Genomic DNA, 19,845 nt, shown 5'->3' on the forward strand with positions numbered 1-19,845 from the left:
AAGATATGTTATAAAACAGGGCACATTTTTTTGACAATATTTAACCTCTTAATTTTAAAAACATTGTTTAGTATAATTTTAAGTATAAATAATTATATTTTAAATAAATAAAAAAACAGCAATTACGCAAATAATTATTTTCTCTAAATTTTGAAATAATTCCATCAAACTTTTTTCACGTATATAACAAGCAATCTGTTAATGGCAATAATGTTTTGAAATATGTGGCCCGTCTTAATATTTAGATACTAACCCTATATATTTGTTTTTATGGGACACTTACTTGTAATATTTCTTCAGCAGACACTCTATCCAAATTGCCGAGCCCCAACATTTTCGACCAATGGCGAGGCAGCTTTATGGCGCCACTTTTCAAATTTTGCAAATTCCTCAACCGCTTGGACTGATTAAACGAACCCATCGCAATTAAACAACCAAATTAAAACTCTAATGCAATTGTAATAAAGTTAGTTTTCACATGAGAACGCGCGCGGTGGAAACGCGTAGCGCGCTCGGCTACATGACGTCTACTAGCGCTACGAAATTCGCTACGACGCTGGGTGCTACGCTTCCGCGGATCTCGTCCTTGCAATATCCTTCGAAAATCTACTTTAACTTATACGTATAAAGTCTATTTTTCATTGACATGTACACTAGAAGAACACATCATTAAGCTATGATTGAATTTCTATTCTATTCCATACACGATATGGTGTATTTTAGAATAATATATCATTTTTGTATTTTTTGTGTTTACAGAAGTAATTCTAAGTTTAACGGTAACAGAATGGAAAAAGTGACGGGTAAATATGTTGTTCTTAATGTGAATAAATTTGAATACAGAATATGAACAAATAACAAATAGTAGGGTAGAGCGTGATGTATTTTAGTTTTCGCGCAAGTGTGGGGTGAATGACCTGGTGTAGTACCTACATAATATTTTATTTTAGAAGTAGTTCAATTTGGAAGCGGTGGGAGCCGAGTGGACCTGACATCCGACTTTCAATCCGGTGGTCGCGAGTTCAAATCCTTGCGCATACCAATGACCTTTCAGAACTTTATTTGTTTATTTCAACTTTATTGCACAAAAAGCGGACTCAATGCCAAAAGAAATTCTCTACCAGTCAACCTCAAGGTAAAGCAGAAAGATTTGTTTTTGATTTTTGTTCATTTGATATTTACCACTAGCTTTTCGGTGAAGAAAACATCGTGAGGAAACCTGCGAACATCCACGAAGAAATTCATAGTTGTATGTTAAGTCCACAACCGGCATTTGGCCCACATAAAAACTATAGCCCTCTACCAAAATTGAGCTAGGTATATTATATGTATAAACAAATAATATAGGTACATATAATACTTTTTTAATTTTCAAAGATATGAAAGCAATGTTATACCTATACATTCAAAATATGTTCTTCGAGCTAATCTGTTCCACGGACAAGCTTTATTATAAGTCAACAAATCACAACCGAAATAACAAGATAACCGTTAAACGCAATAAGTATAAGAAAAACCAACCCTATGTACATACGAATAAAATTTAATTTCTAACAGCACCGAATTATGTTAGTTCGCGCCTGTCCGTTACGACATTTCGAAATTAGAATTTCGCTTAAATGGAACTGGGGGCCTACCGCGAACACCGAAGTTCGAAAATTACGGGCACCTTTCTCTGTCACTTTAATTACGCCTTAATTAGTGTAAAAGAGATAGATGCCCGTAATATACGAATTTCGGTATTCGCGGTAGGCTAGTTAAAAAATCCGTTTGAAAAAGGACTTTATAGCAAAAGATATAAGGCACGAATTACTAGAAAAGTAGTATAATTATGGGTAAGATGATATTATTGGTAAACCGCGCTATAATGTAATTAAATTATTTCGTGTTAACTGTCGTGTTTGGGAAAGGGTCACGGCTGTCAGAGACGTCGACAAACTGCGGTGGAACTCAAGAGGAAAGCGTACGACCGCTTCTCCATACTAACGAAGTCTCCTTTTTCCTCTCTATATATATGGAATAGTTATTTACAAGTGCAGAAAATACGATATTCGCAACGAGTGGTGATAAATTAAAACACGACCTAAGGGAGTGTTTTAAATCGACACGAGTTGCAAATTACTTTGCACGTGTATCGTACCACGTCTTACAGTAGGTAACTAGGTACATATGGCTCTTTAAAGTTGCACGGAAAGTTCTCATTCCTGCACGCGTGCGAGAATGAGCATGAATTTCCTATTTTCAGCACTTGTATCGTAAATAACTATTTCACCTTACATGCATACATAATACGAGTATATGTAGGTAGGTGCGTGAAATAAAGAAGGGATATCAAAATTCAAGTAATTATCTGTGGTTGTGCACGCTAAGGGGCTCAAGTTCTGCCAACCCTAATAATTCCTCTACCTTCACATAAATCTTTACAGCCCTTTTTTCTAAAATGTAGGTTAACCTCCAAAGTACAATTAAAATAAAAACGCACAAAGACAAACGAATACCAAAAGCCCGCCAAACAATGCGGGTACATTCAGCGAAATAACTTGATGCCAATAAACTTTGTGGTATACGTAAATTTAAGGGAGTGTCCACATTGGCTGCGACGCGGAGGCCGCTCCGATGTGCGGGCGGGACATCCCTATCTCTATTTAGGTTATTTCATCCCTTAGGTACATAATATATATTTAAGTAAGTAGGTAGTAGGAAGCGGTGGTAGCCTAGTGGAAATGATGTCCGACTTTCAATGCGGAGGTCGCGGGTTCAAATCCTGGCTCGTACCAATGAGTTTTTCGGAATTTATGTACGAAATATCATTTGATATTTACCACTAGCTTTTCGGTAAAGGAAAACATCATGAGGAAACCTGCACACATCTGCAAAGAAATTCAAAGGTGTATGTGAAGTCCCCACACTAGGTGGGGACTATAACCCGAGCCCTCTCGGGCATGAGAGGAGGCCTGTGCCTAGCAGTGGGACGTATATAAACTGAATTATTATTATTATTATAGGTATATTTTGTGAGGAATCCTGAAGAAAGGCCAGGTCTAGGTCTAGAGCACTCTAAACCGACGAGCGTGTATGAGGAATGTTATGAAAGTGAAAGAGGTATGTCAGGATCGTGGAACAAGTGGAAATCCGTGGTCTCTGCCTACCCCTAGCCCCCTAGCTCAGGAATGTATCCTTGAAATTAACGAACTTAAAAAAAACACCTTGCATAATGTGGCTAAAGATTGAAAAACACCCCTACACGTACACGTGCATAATGCTGTCCCGCTCGCACACCGCAGCGGCTTGCGGTTTGCACCAGTGTGATACCCACTTACTCATTCGTCTAATGCTGAGTCTGCGATGTCGCTCATATCTCGTATTAAACTTAGAAGCTTTAATGTAAAAGTAACCTTGAGTGAGTGAGAATAGAGCTGATTTTAAGAAACACTGGTGGATAAAGATACGACGCTTGGGAAGTAATAGATGGAAAAGGGGTCTATCGTTACGATCTGCGACAGATTTTTGAGATATTTGAACACACAATAACAACTTAAGTATGTGTGCCTTAAGGCGAGGATCCTTCAGAATATGTTATTTTTAGGCACATAAATATGTTACGTATTAAAATGTGAAAAAGTAAGAAACTCATTTAAGACTCAAAGGCAATAAAATGCCCTTTAGAATGAAACTATTTTTATACGAAGACGGATTTTGCTTCCAATTTTAGATTCATCAAAATATCATATTCAGAGTAAGGCTATGTACGTTACTATTATACCTGTTAAAACACAAGAACGCTTGAAAAAACACATTTATTTGAATATATTATGTACAGTCAGCATCAAAAGTAGCGGATGAAACAACGCGCCAAAAGTATCTGACATCCCAGATAACTTTTCCAAATACAGAAAAAATTCTAAAATTCACGTTCCAAAGTATATCTTTTGCAGTCTTAGTTGTTCTATATTAAAGACATCACTTTTTGTTAAGTTGTTATAGAATGGTAGATACTTATGAAGCGTTATTTGATCCGCTACTTTTGATGCTGACTGTACAAAATCATGATGCCAATGGCCGCTTTCTATCACCGCACCGCCCGCCGTCGGCAGGGTGTTCATTCTCGCACCCTAGAAGCTAAATGGTCGCGTACTGTGCGGTTTAAGAACAATTTCCTGGACCCGGGTACGTCCTTAAACTACGTCCAAAAGAGAGGTATGGGCATTGTGAATTTCATCTCGCTCTGTGTGGTAGGGCACAGCCAGTGGATGTCATTCCAGATCTAGAGCAGAACCCAACTGGGGAAGTACCTCCACCTTACAGAAAACCGCAGCCAAATAACACTTAGACCCTACTCATAGTGTTGTGTTCCTGCCGGTAAGTAAGGTTGCCAGAGCTCAACGAGGGGGGGGGCGGGTCGGTAACGCGCATGTAACTCCTATGGAGTTGCAGGCGTACATAAGCTACGAAGACTGCTTACCATCAGGCGGGTCGTATGCTTGTTTGCCACCGAAAAGTATAAGCAACAACAAAAAAATTCCTCCCGCGGACGCTTCGACTGGAATGAGCTCCCTGCCGAGGTTTTCCCGAGGGGCTCCTCAAAAAAGGAGTTTCCATGTTTTTAAGGGACCGGCAACGCGCATGTAACACCTCTGTTACAGGCGCCCATAGGCTACGGCTACTTTCTTCTATACACTTATATGAAAATTATAAATATACTAATATAAGTATTATATTTACAGAGATATAAGCCACTGTGCCATAACACTTTTCGTTCCTTCTGATTTTTGATCCAAGCCCCTCTACGGGTTAAAGAAGTTCACCTTACGATTCAAGTCAAAACCAAAATTGGGTTAAAATTAAGCATTCAAACGTTATCATTGGAAGTCTCTTTAAAGCCGCGTTTTAATATTCCCGCTGTATTCGTGCTTAATTTAAAAACTATTAAAAACTAACCAATATAAAGTCAAAAACTAATTTAAAGTCGCCCCGGGTCTTAACAGCGTGAACTTCATAATTCCCTCAAACAGGATTACGGAGGGCCTATTCAGATACGGGGAATGTTATACCAATCTGATGATGACCGGTCTGGCCTAGTCGGTTGCCTATGAAGCCGATGGCCCTGGGTTCGAATCCCGATCCTTCGAAATTTGTTCCTGAGTCGTGGATGTTTTCTATGTATGTAAGTCAAGCTGTATATAATATATATTGTACCCACAACAGAAGCCTTCTTGAGCTTACCGTGAGACTTAGTCAATTTGTGTAAGAGTAAAAAAAAGAAATAATCTGACATTGATAGCGGAACGTTGCTTATGGCAATTTAACCTGGAATCAAAAAAATTCCGATGTTTTTTTTCAGGTCAGATTTCGTCAGATTTAAACAAAAGACCGGTTGTTTTGCTGAAACCGAAGATTCAGTTTTGCACTAGTTTCGGCTAAACTTGTCCGAAACTTGAATTTTCTACCGAAACCTGCGAAGACCGAGACTGAAACTCTAGCCGGACCCAAACGATAATACAGTTTGGGTGTGGCCGAAAGGTCTAAGCTCGACAGTTTTACGGCTGAAACCGGACCTTCGGCCGAAACATGGCGGCGTTCTACCGAAACGAGAACCGCAACTTCGGTAGTGCACTAAAAAAGTTGTTTATGTTTTTTTTTAAATACTACGTCGGTGGCAAACAAGCATACGACCCGCCTGATGGTAAGCAGTCTCTGTAGCCTATGTACGCCTGCAACCCCAGAGGAGTTCCATGCGAACCTGACATCCCCCCCCTCGTTGAGCTCTGGTGTTTAGGTCATGTTTAATTGAATCGCTCGCCCAATTAATTACTTAAAAAGTTGGTTGGAGAATGAGCTTGCTCGGAAAATCAGCGACAAACTAAATTACAACATACAACATATAAAAACGCAAAAATGCGAATTTTCCCATAATAACACCTAGCTAGATCGATTCTTCGCCCCCGAAAACCCCGTTATAGCAAATTTCATCGAAATCGTTCGCCGTTACCGGGATCCCCGATATATATATATATGTATATATATATATATACAAGAATTGCTCGTTTAAATGTATAAAAAATAAATAAGAAATATAAGATAATACAGACTTATCTGGGTACCTGTACATTGTGATATGACTATTCATTTAATAAACCTTAATACAACCGCATACGGCCTACCATTAGTCAGTTCAGAGTGGCTGTTATTCTCGAACAATCAACTTAATAGCTCGTCCACGCCTAATGGCGCCATCTCGTTTAATAGTACTGAACTAAGTAACGGTCATTTCGCGGCAGTTTTCGTTTTACTACCACCTCGATAGATGGCGATGTGTTTCAGTAGTTTCATTACCATTACCATGAGTTTGCCGTGGACGTAACACGAGCCATATTCCATACTATGTGAAACAATTGACTAGGTTATAATTTTTTTATAAGCCTTAATAACAGCCAAAGCCTTATTTAACTGTTATTAAAAAGAATACAGGATATGTTGTGAAAAATACAGGTTGTATAAATTTGCTATCTTTTCCGGTCACCAAATAATCTAGTGCCCACGGATTTTCAAAATTAATTACGACAGAGTGGTGACACCTACCAGCGTAACTACATGTATATATATATCTTCAGTTACTAATCTCGAGGCGCGAAGTATACATACATACATACATATAATCACGCCTATTTCCCGAAGGGGTAGGCAGAGACCACGGATTTCCATTTGCTACGATCCTGACATACCTCTTTCGCTTCCTTCACTTTCATGACATTCCTCATACACGCTCGTCGGTTTAGGGTGCTCTTGACCTGGTCTTTTTTATTTTTTTCTTTCTTTCTTTTTTTTCTTTTTTTTTGGCGCGAAGTATAATGAAAAATATGGGTCTTACCACTTCACTTATTTAAATTTAAGGTGAAATGGGTAAGACTTTGAGGACTTATCAAGGTTAATTTTAAAAAGTCGAAAATAAAATATCCGCGGGCACATGATTGTTTCTGAGGTCAGAAAAGATAGCTAACGATCTAACTAATCTGTCATTTTGGTCACACTTTTGATATTTTACAGGTAATCTTGTACAGTCACCTACGATAATATACGAAGATCGCAAAAATATCTAACACTATATTATCTGTAGAGCCATAAGAGCGTGTTCCATATTTTTGCGGCCTTCGAAGAGTAACATATTATTGCAGGGAACTGTATATTCTAGATCTCTCTCATAGTTTGATTATAAGTACAAGATTTTTTAAAATCTTTATTGCACATAAGAAAAAAACTGTACAAAAAGCGTGCTTAATGCCATACGTACGAGCATAGACATTTTGAAATAGCCATCTTTCGACACATGATTAAAACTTTTCGAACGCCATTTGATTTTGATCCTTATTCTTTCACTCATCCCCGAGGCAGAGGAAGGCCAAAAACGAGATGGCGAGACGACCTGGACTCATGTTGTGGTGACTGGCGGGAGCATGCACAGAGCCGTGACGAGTGGCGGAAAACAGGGGAGGCCTTTGCCCAGCAGTGGGACACAATGAAGGCTATCCAAAAAAAATCTTACACTGGTGTGTTAAATTTGTTAAATGCCAAAAAGTGCCGCCATTTTACCGGGCACAACCTAAAGATTATGCCGCCTTCGCTCGATCGAAACGATACTTCCGTACCTTTGGCCTTTGATGTATTAGATGGCGCCACTTTTTGATATTTAACTTTAACACATATCAATAAAAGCGTAAGGATCAAAGTCAAACGGCGTTCTAAAAGTTTTAATCATGTGTCGAAAGATGGCTATTTCAAACTATCTTTGCTCATGTGTCAAAAAATGGCAGTAATTTTACTGTGCCTACAAATTTACTGTGCCTACAAACTTACGCCACTTTTTGATATTTAACAAATTTAACACATATCAATAAAAGCGTAAGGATCAAATTCAAACGGTGTTCTAAAAGTTTTAATCATGTGTCGAAAGATGGCAGTAAATTTACTGTGGCTACAAACTTACGCCACTTTTTGACATTTAACAAATTTAACACATATCAATAAAAGCGTAAGGATCAAATTCAAAAGGCGTTCTAAAAGTTTTAATCATGTGTCGAAAGATGGCTATTTCAAACTATCTTTGCTCATGTGTCAAAAAATGGCAGTAAATTTACTGTGCCTACAAATTTACTGTGCCTACAAATTTACTGTGCCTACAAATTTACTGTGCCTACAAATGTACTGTGCCTACAAATTTACTGTGCCTACAAATTTACTGTGCCTACAAATGTACTGTGCCTACAAATTTACTGTGGCTACAAATTTTTCTTTGACAATGCTCTATATCAAATTGTCTTTTGTACGAGTTTGTAGTGAGTTTACGTGAGGCCATGGTAAGGGCATAATTGAAATGAAGTAGAATAGTGAGAAGTCCGTTATAAATTTTCCGTTGTTTCGCTTCTTAATGAAATTAAAACTAAACGAAGAGAATAAAGCTAGAAGCAGCGAAGTTAACAGTACATACATCATGCAATAAGGGAGATAAGTATTTATTACGAAAGTTAACACCAATGTCAAAAATTTAAATCGTAAAGACCTTCATGACTATTGACTATGTACATTGCCATATTGGGACCGTGCGAAGTGCATGGTGGGGGTAAGTAAAGCGATCCCAGCGCATAAGGTGGTAAAAATTTGAACTAACTGCGGATGGCGTCTTTAACATTTCGTACGATTATATGGCTCGAAATGAAACTTTGATTTACGATTACTCCTGAAATATTCATTTAAATTGTATGGTGTAAGGGACCATTGTAATCTGTATGAAATGCTTAATATAACTAACGTATTTATTTTGATAATTGTTAATAATGTATCCATGTAAATAGCTTTGCAAATGCCACATATTACGTGATCTTTTTCTAGAAGTTAAGAATGGATATAGTAAGTTATCCTTAAAAGATAGACATTTCACATCGAGGACTTTTTTGTAGACCTATGAATGAGAAACAACCCACCATACATTGTGTTGTTATAGCTCAAACGGATTAGGCAGCGTTTTCGATTAAAGCTCCTAGCCAGCGTGATTTTTTCCAACAACATCGTTATATTTCAAACAATTTACACAAAATCTTAACAAGTTATATACTTAAGCCTTCCTCAAGAATCACTCTATTGATAGATGAAAGTCGTATGAAAATCCGTTCAGTAGTTTTTAGTTTTGGAGTAGTTTTATAAGATGTAGTGAATTGACGTTTTCCCCTAGAATTGCGGACACTAGGTTGCGTGACAGTCGTGCACGCTCCCGATACCTTCACAGGGTTCATGTGAACACTAGCTGTAAAATGCTTTTTGTAAGACCTTATGTAAAACATAGACATACTGTTGTAGAAGATATATAGACATACATGCGACTGGCATTGCTGTTTAAACACGTGAGTGTAAACCGTAAATTTGATAAATGTAAAAAAAATGTTTATTGTTTGAAAATATAACTCTTTGTCTATTTGTAGGTAAGTACAATATATTTAGGTATCATGTGTATTTTAGGAATGGCGGCCGTTTGACAAATGTATGTCGAGCGTTTTTCTAATTTTAACCCTAGAAATTTATAAGTTACAATTTTCGTTTTCGTGTTAGAATATTACAAGACTTTCGATGTGCCCTCATTCGACAACAAAGCTATTCCACGCTTCAAATATTACCTTCGTGCAACTATTTACAGTAGGTTTTATCATTTTAGTCGCTTTCGTATCAATATTACGGAGGATAATCGAGACGGATATCTTTTAATATTATAGCGACGATTTTTTTATATTTTATTTTATAATAGCGACTATGTAAACGAAAATCTCAGTTGTGTGCTCAATGATGAAAGTTTCCAAAAAAGATTCCAAAAGATTCAGACAACCTTATCCAAATGAGACAAGTAAAAAATACTACAGGTACACGTGTACATCAGACAACATGAATCTACGTATAGATACACCACAACCGCCATACAAAACCTCTGTAATGCCTCTGGTGTTGCAGGCGTCCATAGGCTACGGTGACTGCTTACCATCAGGCGGGCCGTATGCTTGTTGGCCACCGTCGTGGTAATTAAAAAAAAATACCATTGAGGGCCCAGTTTTTCAAACAAAAAGTGTATTCAAAAAGTCTTTTCAGGGTAATCCCATCATAAATAAAATTTGTACTCATTGTCAGAAAGATTAAAGCAACGCGATTAATAAACAAAATTACTTTTCAGCCCTGCGGGCGGAAAGCGTCAACTTTGCTCCCGCTGCACTACACGATGTAGTTGCAGGCGTACATAGGCTACGGAGACTGCTTACCATCAGGCGGGCCGTATGCTTGTTTGCCACCGACGTAGTATAAAAAATAATAATAATAATGTTTCCGCTTTCCGCCTCCGTCGAGTAGAAAAATAATATGCGCACCACGGGATAAAACGTAGGACATTCCATCCCGTGTGTTTGCCACCCTCGCCTTCGGGAATCTTCGGCTCGGGTAACAATTTTACATGCGGCACGCGATTTCCTACTTTTCTTCCCTTGGGACACAAATAACTATTGCATATCTATATCTACTATACTTTTTGAGATAGCAGGAACTTTCTGTATGTCCTCTATCCTCTACCTAATTAGGTACTGTTAATTAAAAGAAATGAGTAATTACTCCAATATGTGCTAATTTAGTCGAATATATTTCTATATATATTATAGAATATGTAACGGGTAAAGTAAGTATAAAACTGTTTATGCACTGTTTATTCTAAATCACAGGTTTGCCTACTTAGGAAACAGACCTTCTGGTTTACTTTTAAGAATCCTTTTGTACATGTTTGCTTATGAAATTAGTTTTAAGAATTCTTTTGTACAAGTTTGTTTATGAATTAAATTTATTACTATTTAAAAAAAAAAATATATATATATATATATATATATATATATATATATATATATCGTACCTCGGTCCACCTGCACTGCGGCACGGGCAACGCGGGCAAGGTCTGCGCTCTTCGGAATATCCACATCTCCACATCGCTGCTCGTCTTCTAGTTAAATGCTTGCATTCCACCACAAATATATACTAAAATTTACTTAAAATACACAACTATATTGTAAGCTGTATTATTTATACAAAATCGTTATTGTTTATGAATTTTATGATTCTATCTCCGGGTACAAAGTTAGTTTGCGATTGACATGGCACTTAGCACGATCAAAATAAAGTTAATTGGTATTTAAAGATAAAATGTCCATAAAAAGATATAGGCAAAAACTTAAGAAATGCTTAAAGTAAAAACGCATGGGTATAATAAACGTCATTTACAATTAAAAGTCCAATAATTATTCTGCAAGTAGGTATAAGGGCTAGCAACTATTTATTTAAATACATAATCTACATGAAAATTCACTTAGTGGACAGTAGTAATCAAATGTCTTAACTTAGTAAGTAAACTTAAGTTATATAATATTCAATTATGTATGTATACTCTTAGCCGCCCAGAGACCTATAAAAAGGTGTACCATTCGATTATAATTTGAATCTTCATTTTATCAAATCAAAACTGCATTTACTCGTATTTTGGCATATTTTGATGTCTGCCTTAGTGTCTAAATGAGTTATTCGCGAATATGGAGTGTGGAATTAAGAGGAGTGACATCTCTTATGGTAGAACTGTTGCAAAAGTATCCAGCTGTTAGCTATAAATAATAGTTCCAAATCTCTCCAGAGTAGCGCTAGAGTAGCTAAGAACCTAGGCGCTACTGACGGAGTGAAGTGCGCTGTCTATGATTTGATTTTTTTGTTCAAGTATTCTAGGTATTGTAGCGCCACCTATTTAAGGTTTTTTGATGACACTTTTTGGTACATGGAGATTTATTTCCTTTATCCACCTTCCGTATTCGCGAACGTTTGCGTTATGGAGTGTGGAATTAAAAGGAGTGAAATCTCTTATGGCAGAACTGTTGCAAAAGTTTCCAGCTGCAGCTATAATAATAGTTCCAAAACTCTCCAGAGTAACGCTAGAGTAGCTGAGAACCTAGGCGTTATTGACGGTGTGAAGTGCGCTGTCTATCATTTGTTTTTTTGTTCAAGTATTCTAGGTATTGTAGCGCCACCTATTTAAGGTTTGATGACCCTTTTTGGTACATGGAGATTTAATTCCTTACCTCCACCTTCCATAGTTTGCGTAACTTTATATATACAGTCAAAAGATTTAATTCGCGACTCATTTCGTACCTTATCACAGTGACAAATAACACGAAAGTCGCTAGAGACCTCATACTATTCTCACTGTGGCAAGGTACAAAATGGATACTCCAGCGAACACTGTCTATGACCGTAATATGATAAGATTCATGTACTAGCCGTGTCTTATCCAACCTCCAACCTCGACATTGGCAGAATCATCAACACCTTGATGGAGCCATAACACGAAAAATTTATTAATTGAGGCCACAAATTAAATCTTTTGACTGTACATCTCGAGTATGACCGACATACATAGAAAGCAAGTTACGCACACGTTAGCCATTGTCAGTTTAAACTGGTGACAGCTGTAAAGGTAAAAAAACACTGCAAAAGTATCTGTCAATCACAAAGTAACCGTAAACACAGAATTTAAAAAACCCGTCAAGTTACCGTCGACTTGGATTGTTGGAATAGCACTGCCATTGGCAATGAAAGGATTATCTACTGGACAAGAGTTCTGATTATCGGAACATGTCGATAATGTGATCGTGGTGTGGACATAGCTGAGTGAACCGTGTGATATCTTATAGCTATAAACGAGCAATTCTTGTATATATATGTATATATATAATAATAAGCATGTCGTTCTATTACACAAACCGACTACAAACACCGACACAACCAAGTAGCAGCCATCATCCATCAATACCTCGCAGTTAAGTACCAACTCATAAATAACAGGACACCTTATTACAAATATACTCCGGAAACAGTATTAGAAACGACTGAACACAAACTGTATTGGGACAGAACTATTATAACCGACAAAACAGTTCATTACAACAGACCGGACATTACACTACACGCTAAAGCTGCAAAAATTGTATATCTTATTGACATAGCGGTCCCCAATACGCATAATCTTGTGTCCACTCATACCGAGAAAATCAGCAAATACACCGATTTGACCATAGAAATCAAAAACCAATGGAAAGTAAGCACAGTTAAAACTGTTCCGTACCCCTAGTGTAACTTTGATCGACATCATAACGTGACGAACGCGTTTGCGTTAAGTCTCATTTTGTATAGGATTTTGAGTTTCCAAAACGTCCCGCTTGGCGCGCTCTTTCTAAATCCAATACAAAATGAGACTAAACGCAAACGCGTACGTCACGTTTCGAAATCGAATTTATTTACACTAGGGGTACCGATTGTAATATCGTCCACAGGCGTAATTCCCCGCACTCTGCACACTAGTCTAAAAACTCTTGAAGTACACCCACTTACATACATACTTCTACAAAAAGTGATCATGAACACTTCAAATTCCTATCTTTAGAACAGTAGGATCTTAAATTCCATCATCGTTTGGCCAAAAGCCCGCGATTATGGAAGTAAAATCACCTCCATTTAGGAGAGAAAAACAAAGTAAAAAAAATATAATAATAATAATAATCATTGTAGCCAATAAGCCTGACATCGTGATAATAGATCAATCGCAACGCCGGGCCGTGCTCGTCGACATCACCATCCCCCATGATGAGAATCTCGTGAAAGCCGAGAAGGACAAGTCCAGTAAGTACCTAGACTTGGCTTACGAGATAACCGCCATGTGGGATGTTGATTCGACGATCATTGTTCCGATAGTCGTTTCAGCGAACGGTCTCATAGCGAAGAGTCTCGACCGACACCTTGAGAGATTCTCGCTAGGTGGTTGGATCAAGGGTCAGATGCAGAAGGTGGTGATCTTGGATACGGCGCGGATAATCCGGCGGTTCCTCTCCCTGCGGTCCTGACCACCAATTACTAAACTAAATATAACTTGCATTTTCGTAACTATTTAATAACAAACTTAAATTTTTTTCTTACATATTATTTTTATTGAGAAATCTTGTACTAAAAAATACTATGGGCACATTAATCAGAAAATCTGAGCAAAGTATTCGATAGCTAATTAACAAATAAATTAACAGCCAGATAAAACTACCTTAAGTTGTAAAGATATCTACCAGTTAAACTTATTTGAAACTATTAAGGGGTGTAGTGGAGTGTTCCGAATGTATATTAACCTCCGCAATCTCTTCCTTAGTGGCTCCAAGTAGCTGTAGTCACAGCGGCCACACCCCGGACAACCACGTCAGTGGGCTAAACCTATGGAAGGGGACTACATCTGCGAACATCTGCAGGGTAGTTAACGGATGATTCCCGTATAATAAAGTCTACATCTATATATAACTAACCTTTAGATATTGATGTAGCGAGGTAATGCGGAAAACCTTATAGGGCGCTCGTCAGAATCCACTTAGTGACCCGCGGCCTTTCCGCTGCATCCCGACCTCTGCCGATCGTACCGGTTCACCGGTCCATTGGACCCCAGAGGAGGGGACGAGAGAAGTGGACTTGCACCCGCGCAACTGCTCGTCCACTATAAACAAGTTCACGCGCAGATGACCCTAGCTATTCTTTTCTGGACTGGAGCTTACAAAAGCCCTGCGGCGATGGGGTGTTGGCGGTGGGGCTGAGGTATCGATGTACCGAGGCCTTAGTTGACACCCTACACGTAGGCGGCCAGGAGAGAGTGGTCGCTCACAGAGTCGACTGAAGCGGGACTCTGAGTTCGGCAGCACAACTGGCGACAAAGCAGCCCTTTTTAGGATCGCTCTGCTTTCCTCTGCACGGAGGAGGGGCCTAGAAAAGGTGGCCCAAAAATAGTCCGCTTCTCCATCCACCTAGGCGCTTAACCGCGGGCGTTTGGGCATCGATTAAATGCGGTCGAAATGTACAGAAAATTAAGGGAAAAGTAGGAATTAAGAGACAACTTTGTATAGCAACCTGGAATGTGCGAACTTTACTGGACAATGATCGCAACCTGTGTCCGGAAAGAAAAACAGCTCTGATTGCGAGGGAGTTGGCTAGATACAAAGTCGACGTTCAACGCAGCTGGCCAACTTTATTGTCACGCGTGCAATAGAGTATTTAAGACCAAGTTCGGCCTGGCCAGCCACATTAGGGCTCACGCTAGACAACGTCCATAATGTGTTTATTTGGGGTCGCCGTCATCGAAAACGATGAGGAGGACTATAGTACTATAGTTATAGCTGAAGATTTTTTTTTTTGAAGATTGTTAAACGCCAGCGATGACTTTATTCGCCAGATAAGTGGCAAGTAGCTTATTCAGGACCTTACTTAGACATTGCGAAACAGACTAAATACATATATTAAACCGAGTTACTTACGTTTATAAAGATTGTTAGACATGTTTCGCTCCATAACGAGTAGAATTTCCATAGCGCACGCGTTAAGGTGGTGTTAGAGTTTGTCTACCTGTCCGGCCTAGTGGGTAGTGACCCTGCCTATGAAGCCGATGGTCTCGGGTTCCATTCCTGGTAAGGGCATTTATTTGTGTGATGTGCACGGATATTTGTTCCTGAGTCATGGGTGTTTTCTATGTATTTATATATTATATATATCGTTGTCTAAGTACCTACAACACAAGCCTTATTGAGCTTACTGTGGGACTTAGTCAAATTGTGTAATAATGTCCTGTAATATTTATTATTTATTTTAATATATTTAATATTTCAGTGTCCCACGGCATTTTTGTGATTTAAAATGGGAGTGGATTAAATTGTATGGAAGCGGGTTTTGGCGATGGATAGATAGATAGATAGAATACTCTTTATTGGCACACCTCAGTAAAAATATACAAGAAAAATAATATAATTGATTAAATTTAGAGGCAGACAAGCGGTCTTATCGCTAAAAAGCGATCTCTTCCAGACAACCTTTGGGTAGCGGAAATAGAGAAGTTAATCGAAAAAGTAGGTGTTGCTAAACCGTATGAACTCTTAATAAAGCAGTGTCTATTTAGGCCATTGTACAACTGCTGTACTTCGTACATACATACCACCAAAAACAACATATACATTAAATAAATAAATAAATATTATAAGACATTATTACACAAATTGACTAAGTCCCACAGTAAGCTCAATAAGGCTTGTGTTGAGGGTACTTAGACAACGATATATATAATATATAAATATTTATAAATACTTAAATAAATACTTAAATACATGACCTAAACATGTTGTTACAAAACCTTTTCAGCTTTGTCAAAGCTTTTTATCATTGGATTAAGTGTAATTTAGCGATTCACGCGATAAGCCAGTTATCTCGAGTACCAGCACATTAACCATTACAGGCATGATTTTTACGAGAAAAATAATGACGACACGGTTTACTGCATGACATAATTTTTGACAGTTTTATGCAAAAAAGTGTAGTGTTAAATTCAATACTATGGGAGGTGGAGATAAGGAACGAAATCTCCATGTACCAAAAAGTGTCATCAAAAAACTTTAAATAGGTGGCGCTACAATACCTAGAGTACTTGAACAAAAAAATCAACACATAGACAGCGCACTTCACTCCGTCAATAACGCCTAGGTTCTTAGCTACTCTAGCGCTACTCTGGAGATATTTGGAACTATTATTTATAGCTGACAGCTGGACACTTGCAACAGTTCTACCATAAGAGATGCCACTCCTGTTAATTCCACACTCTATAGCTATTTACAATGACAAAGTGTTGCAAATGTCATCAATGTCAAATTTCTTTGAAAATATGACGTTTAGTATGTTTCTTTTTTGTCGTGACATTTCTTTATTTAATAATTTTATATTTTTTGTTTTAATGTTAAGTTGACGATCTTTTAGTGAAAGCCTTTGTTTTATCCTTTTGTGTAAAATACTGTGTCTTTTTCTTTAAGAAATAAATAAATCTAATCTAATCTAATCTATGTCACTTTCACACTTTTTTCTGTTCAAGTTAGTGCCTCTGCCTCCATCAGGAAAAATCTCAACAGCGCGATGTACAATAAAATTGGGTACTTGACACATGTTGAATATTATAACAAAATTTAGTTAAATGGATAGAAAAAGAGCCATCCATTATGAAAAAGTTGAATTTAAAAAATTATATTGAGATTATAAAAAATACAAGGCTCCGAAGTCTCAAAAAAATTTTTTTTTTGTGTTTCAAAAATAGGAAAGAAAATGGTACCATTAGATTCCTTACATTTTATTGAAAAATAAATTGTATGACAACTTTACATATAAACTCAATATTTCAGGGTCAAAATGGCAATTTCCTTATCCTTATATGATGTGACGTCTCATCACCTTATCATTTTGTTAGAGGCGTTTCAATCGCCGAGTGCGAGCGTCAGACTTTAACTCTCATTTCTGACCTTTGTGTTGCTTAAATGCCATGAGTCCTATATAGACATTTGATCACCAGGAAAATCAAGATCGTTTCACATTATTTACAAAAAGCAGTCAAGTAGCCAATTCGACGCAACTTGACAGCGCCATCTGTGACATAATCCTTAGGAGTCCCTAATAAACTTGCTCTTATTTTAAAACGACTGGCTACATTGCTCTGACCCCATTAAATCAAGAAAAATATTAACAGCGCGATGTACAATTCGCAACGCAACTAGACAGCGCCATCTATGACATAATCCTTAAACTACTTACCCGAAGGATCCTGAAGGGGCTCTCTTCGAGGAGGCAGACGTCGCCAACATTTTTGTCGATTGGAGACAACATGATTTGCAGCTCTCCTCCGGGATCGACAACCTTCGGTTGGGGCTCACGACCAGTTAAGTTCATCACCCATTCCTAAAACAAAAAGTGATGTTAATCATCAACAATGTATGTACAAGTATGTTTTGAAGTGAAACAATTTAAAAAGCGCCATCTACTGAGTTGGAATAAAAGATGCCAACTTCATGGAGTACTTAACTGATATTTACCACCCGCTTTTTGGTGAAGGAAAATATCGTGAAAAAAACCGGACTAATCCACAATAAGCCCTAGCTTACCCTCTGACTTGGAAGGCAGTTGCTTTCGTAAAAACTAGTGTATATTATATGCCAAGCGGACCCCAGGCTCCCATGAGTACAGAAAGATAAATAATAATAGTAGTTATAATTTTGCCATAATACCATGTTGGCTTAAATTCGTGTACGTTAAATCGGTTTCGTGAACTAGTGCCTGCCTTCGCCAATTCTTGAGATTAGGTCACCGAGCGTATCAGGCTGCTTAAATGACAAGAACCCGCGGCTATACGTGCGGGGAAAAGAAAGATAACATGAAATTGATAAAAATCTCATAATAAACCGTAGGCACACTAACGTACGTCATACTTGTTGCTAAGGCACTTTAATGTTCATTAAATAAACAAATTGAATAAAACCCCTCACAGAGCTCAACGTTTACGATAAAAATCCCCACTTACTCCATTAAGTAATACACGAGATCCGAGAAAACTTAATAAAAACAGGCTTTTACTGGAAATTGGTTAACAAGTTTAATATAAATAGTTTATGATTTTTGCATACGCACTCGTACGTTATTCACAATAGCTAAGTATTATCTTAAAATGTATGAAGAATATTATAGTATTTTATGCAACAGTTGTATAAGAAGGGTCAAAAAAGACGAGTGGCGTGAGTTACAATGTGAGCCGGAGCCGAAGGCGTAGGCGAACATTGTAAAGGAATACGCCACGAGAATTTTTTGACCTACTTATACAACGTTGCATACAATATTTTTCCTACGAGTCAACAAAAATAAATCTTAATGTAGGTAAACAAATTACAGCAAAAGTATATAGCCAAGACGCGCGAGCATACCTTGTTACGCGCCCGGCCCGCCCCGGGCCGCGGCCAGCCGGTCAGCGACACCTCCTCGGAACTCATGAGGCCCTGGTACTTGTTACTTGCTAAATTAATTTTTTGGACAGTTTTTCTCAATTTTGGCCACCGTATCCTACGGAGACTAACAGGCAACGCTAAGCGGTCTTCGTAGTCTATGGATGTTGCTATATTACGGGTGTCACATGCGTGTTTTTGACTTATGAAGTAATTATTTTTACTATGCAACCAAATGAATATTTTGTAAGTTGGCAGCAATGCACTTAGTTTAAAACTGTATTCGTTTTGGTTTTGTTAGGTTGGTAGACATTAATCGCAGTAACGTTATAGCGATTAAAAGCACAAGAGCTTTTATGAGGAATAGACAATATAGACTTTTCTTGAAACCTTTTATGTATGTTCTTATATTCGTGTTAATGAATGCATAAATGACAGATAACAGTAGAGGAGTAGGAAAAATTATTTTTTAATTTAGGTTTCAAGAAAAGTCTATATTGTCTATTCCTCATAAAAGCTCTTGTGCTTTTATAAGATATAACGTTACTGCGATTAATGGCTACCAACCTAACAAAACCAAAACGAATACAGTTTTAAACTAAGTGCATTGCTGCCAACTTACAAAATATTCATTTGGTTGCATAGTAAAAATAATTACTTCATAAGTCAAAAACACGCATGTGACACCCGTAATATAGCAACATCCATAGACTACGAAGACCGCTTAGCGTTGCCTGTTAGTCTCCGTAGGATACGGTGGCCAAAATTGAGAAAAACTGTCGAAAAAATTAATTTAGCAAGTAACAAGTACCAGGGCCTCATGAGTTCCGAGGAGGTGTCGCTGACCGGCTGGCCGCGGCCCGGGGCGGGCCGGGCGCGTAACAAGGTATGCTCGCGCGTCTTGGCTATATACTTTTACTGTAATTTGTTTACCTAAATTAAGATTTATTTTTGTTGACTCGTAGGAAAA

The 19,845-nt window shown here is 37.9% G+C and overlaps 1 protein-coding gene across 1 annotated transcript in view; it reads right to left on the reverse strand.

The window, feature by feature from the left end:
• Positions 1 to 19,845, reverse strand: part of LOC133529347 (transient receptor potential cation channel subfamily A member 1) — a 121,784-nt gene that overhangs the window by 89,945 nt on the left and 11,994 nt on the right. The window contains exon 3 of the mRNA XM_061867046.1: positions 17,698 to 17,841. Within this exon, the coding sequence (XP_061723030.1) occupies positions 17,698 to 17,841 (144 nt within the window). The remainder of the gene's footprint in view (positions 1 to 17,697; positions 17,842 to 19,845) is intronic.

The sequence above is a fragment of the Cydia pomonella genome, chromosome 1 (genome assembly GCF_033807575.1).
Source record: "Cydia pomonella isolate Wapato2018A chromosome 1, ilCydPomo1, whole genome shotgun sequence".
In the NCBI taxonomy this organism is placed as follows: domain Eukaryota; kingdom Metazoa; phylum Arthropoda; class Insecta; order Lepidoptera; family Tortricidae; genus Cydia; species Cydia pomonella.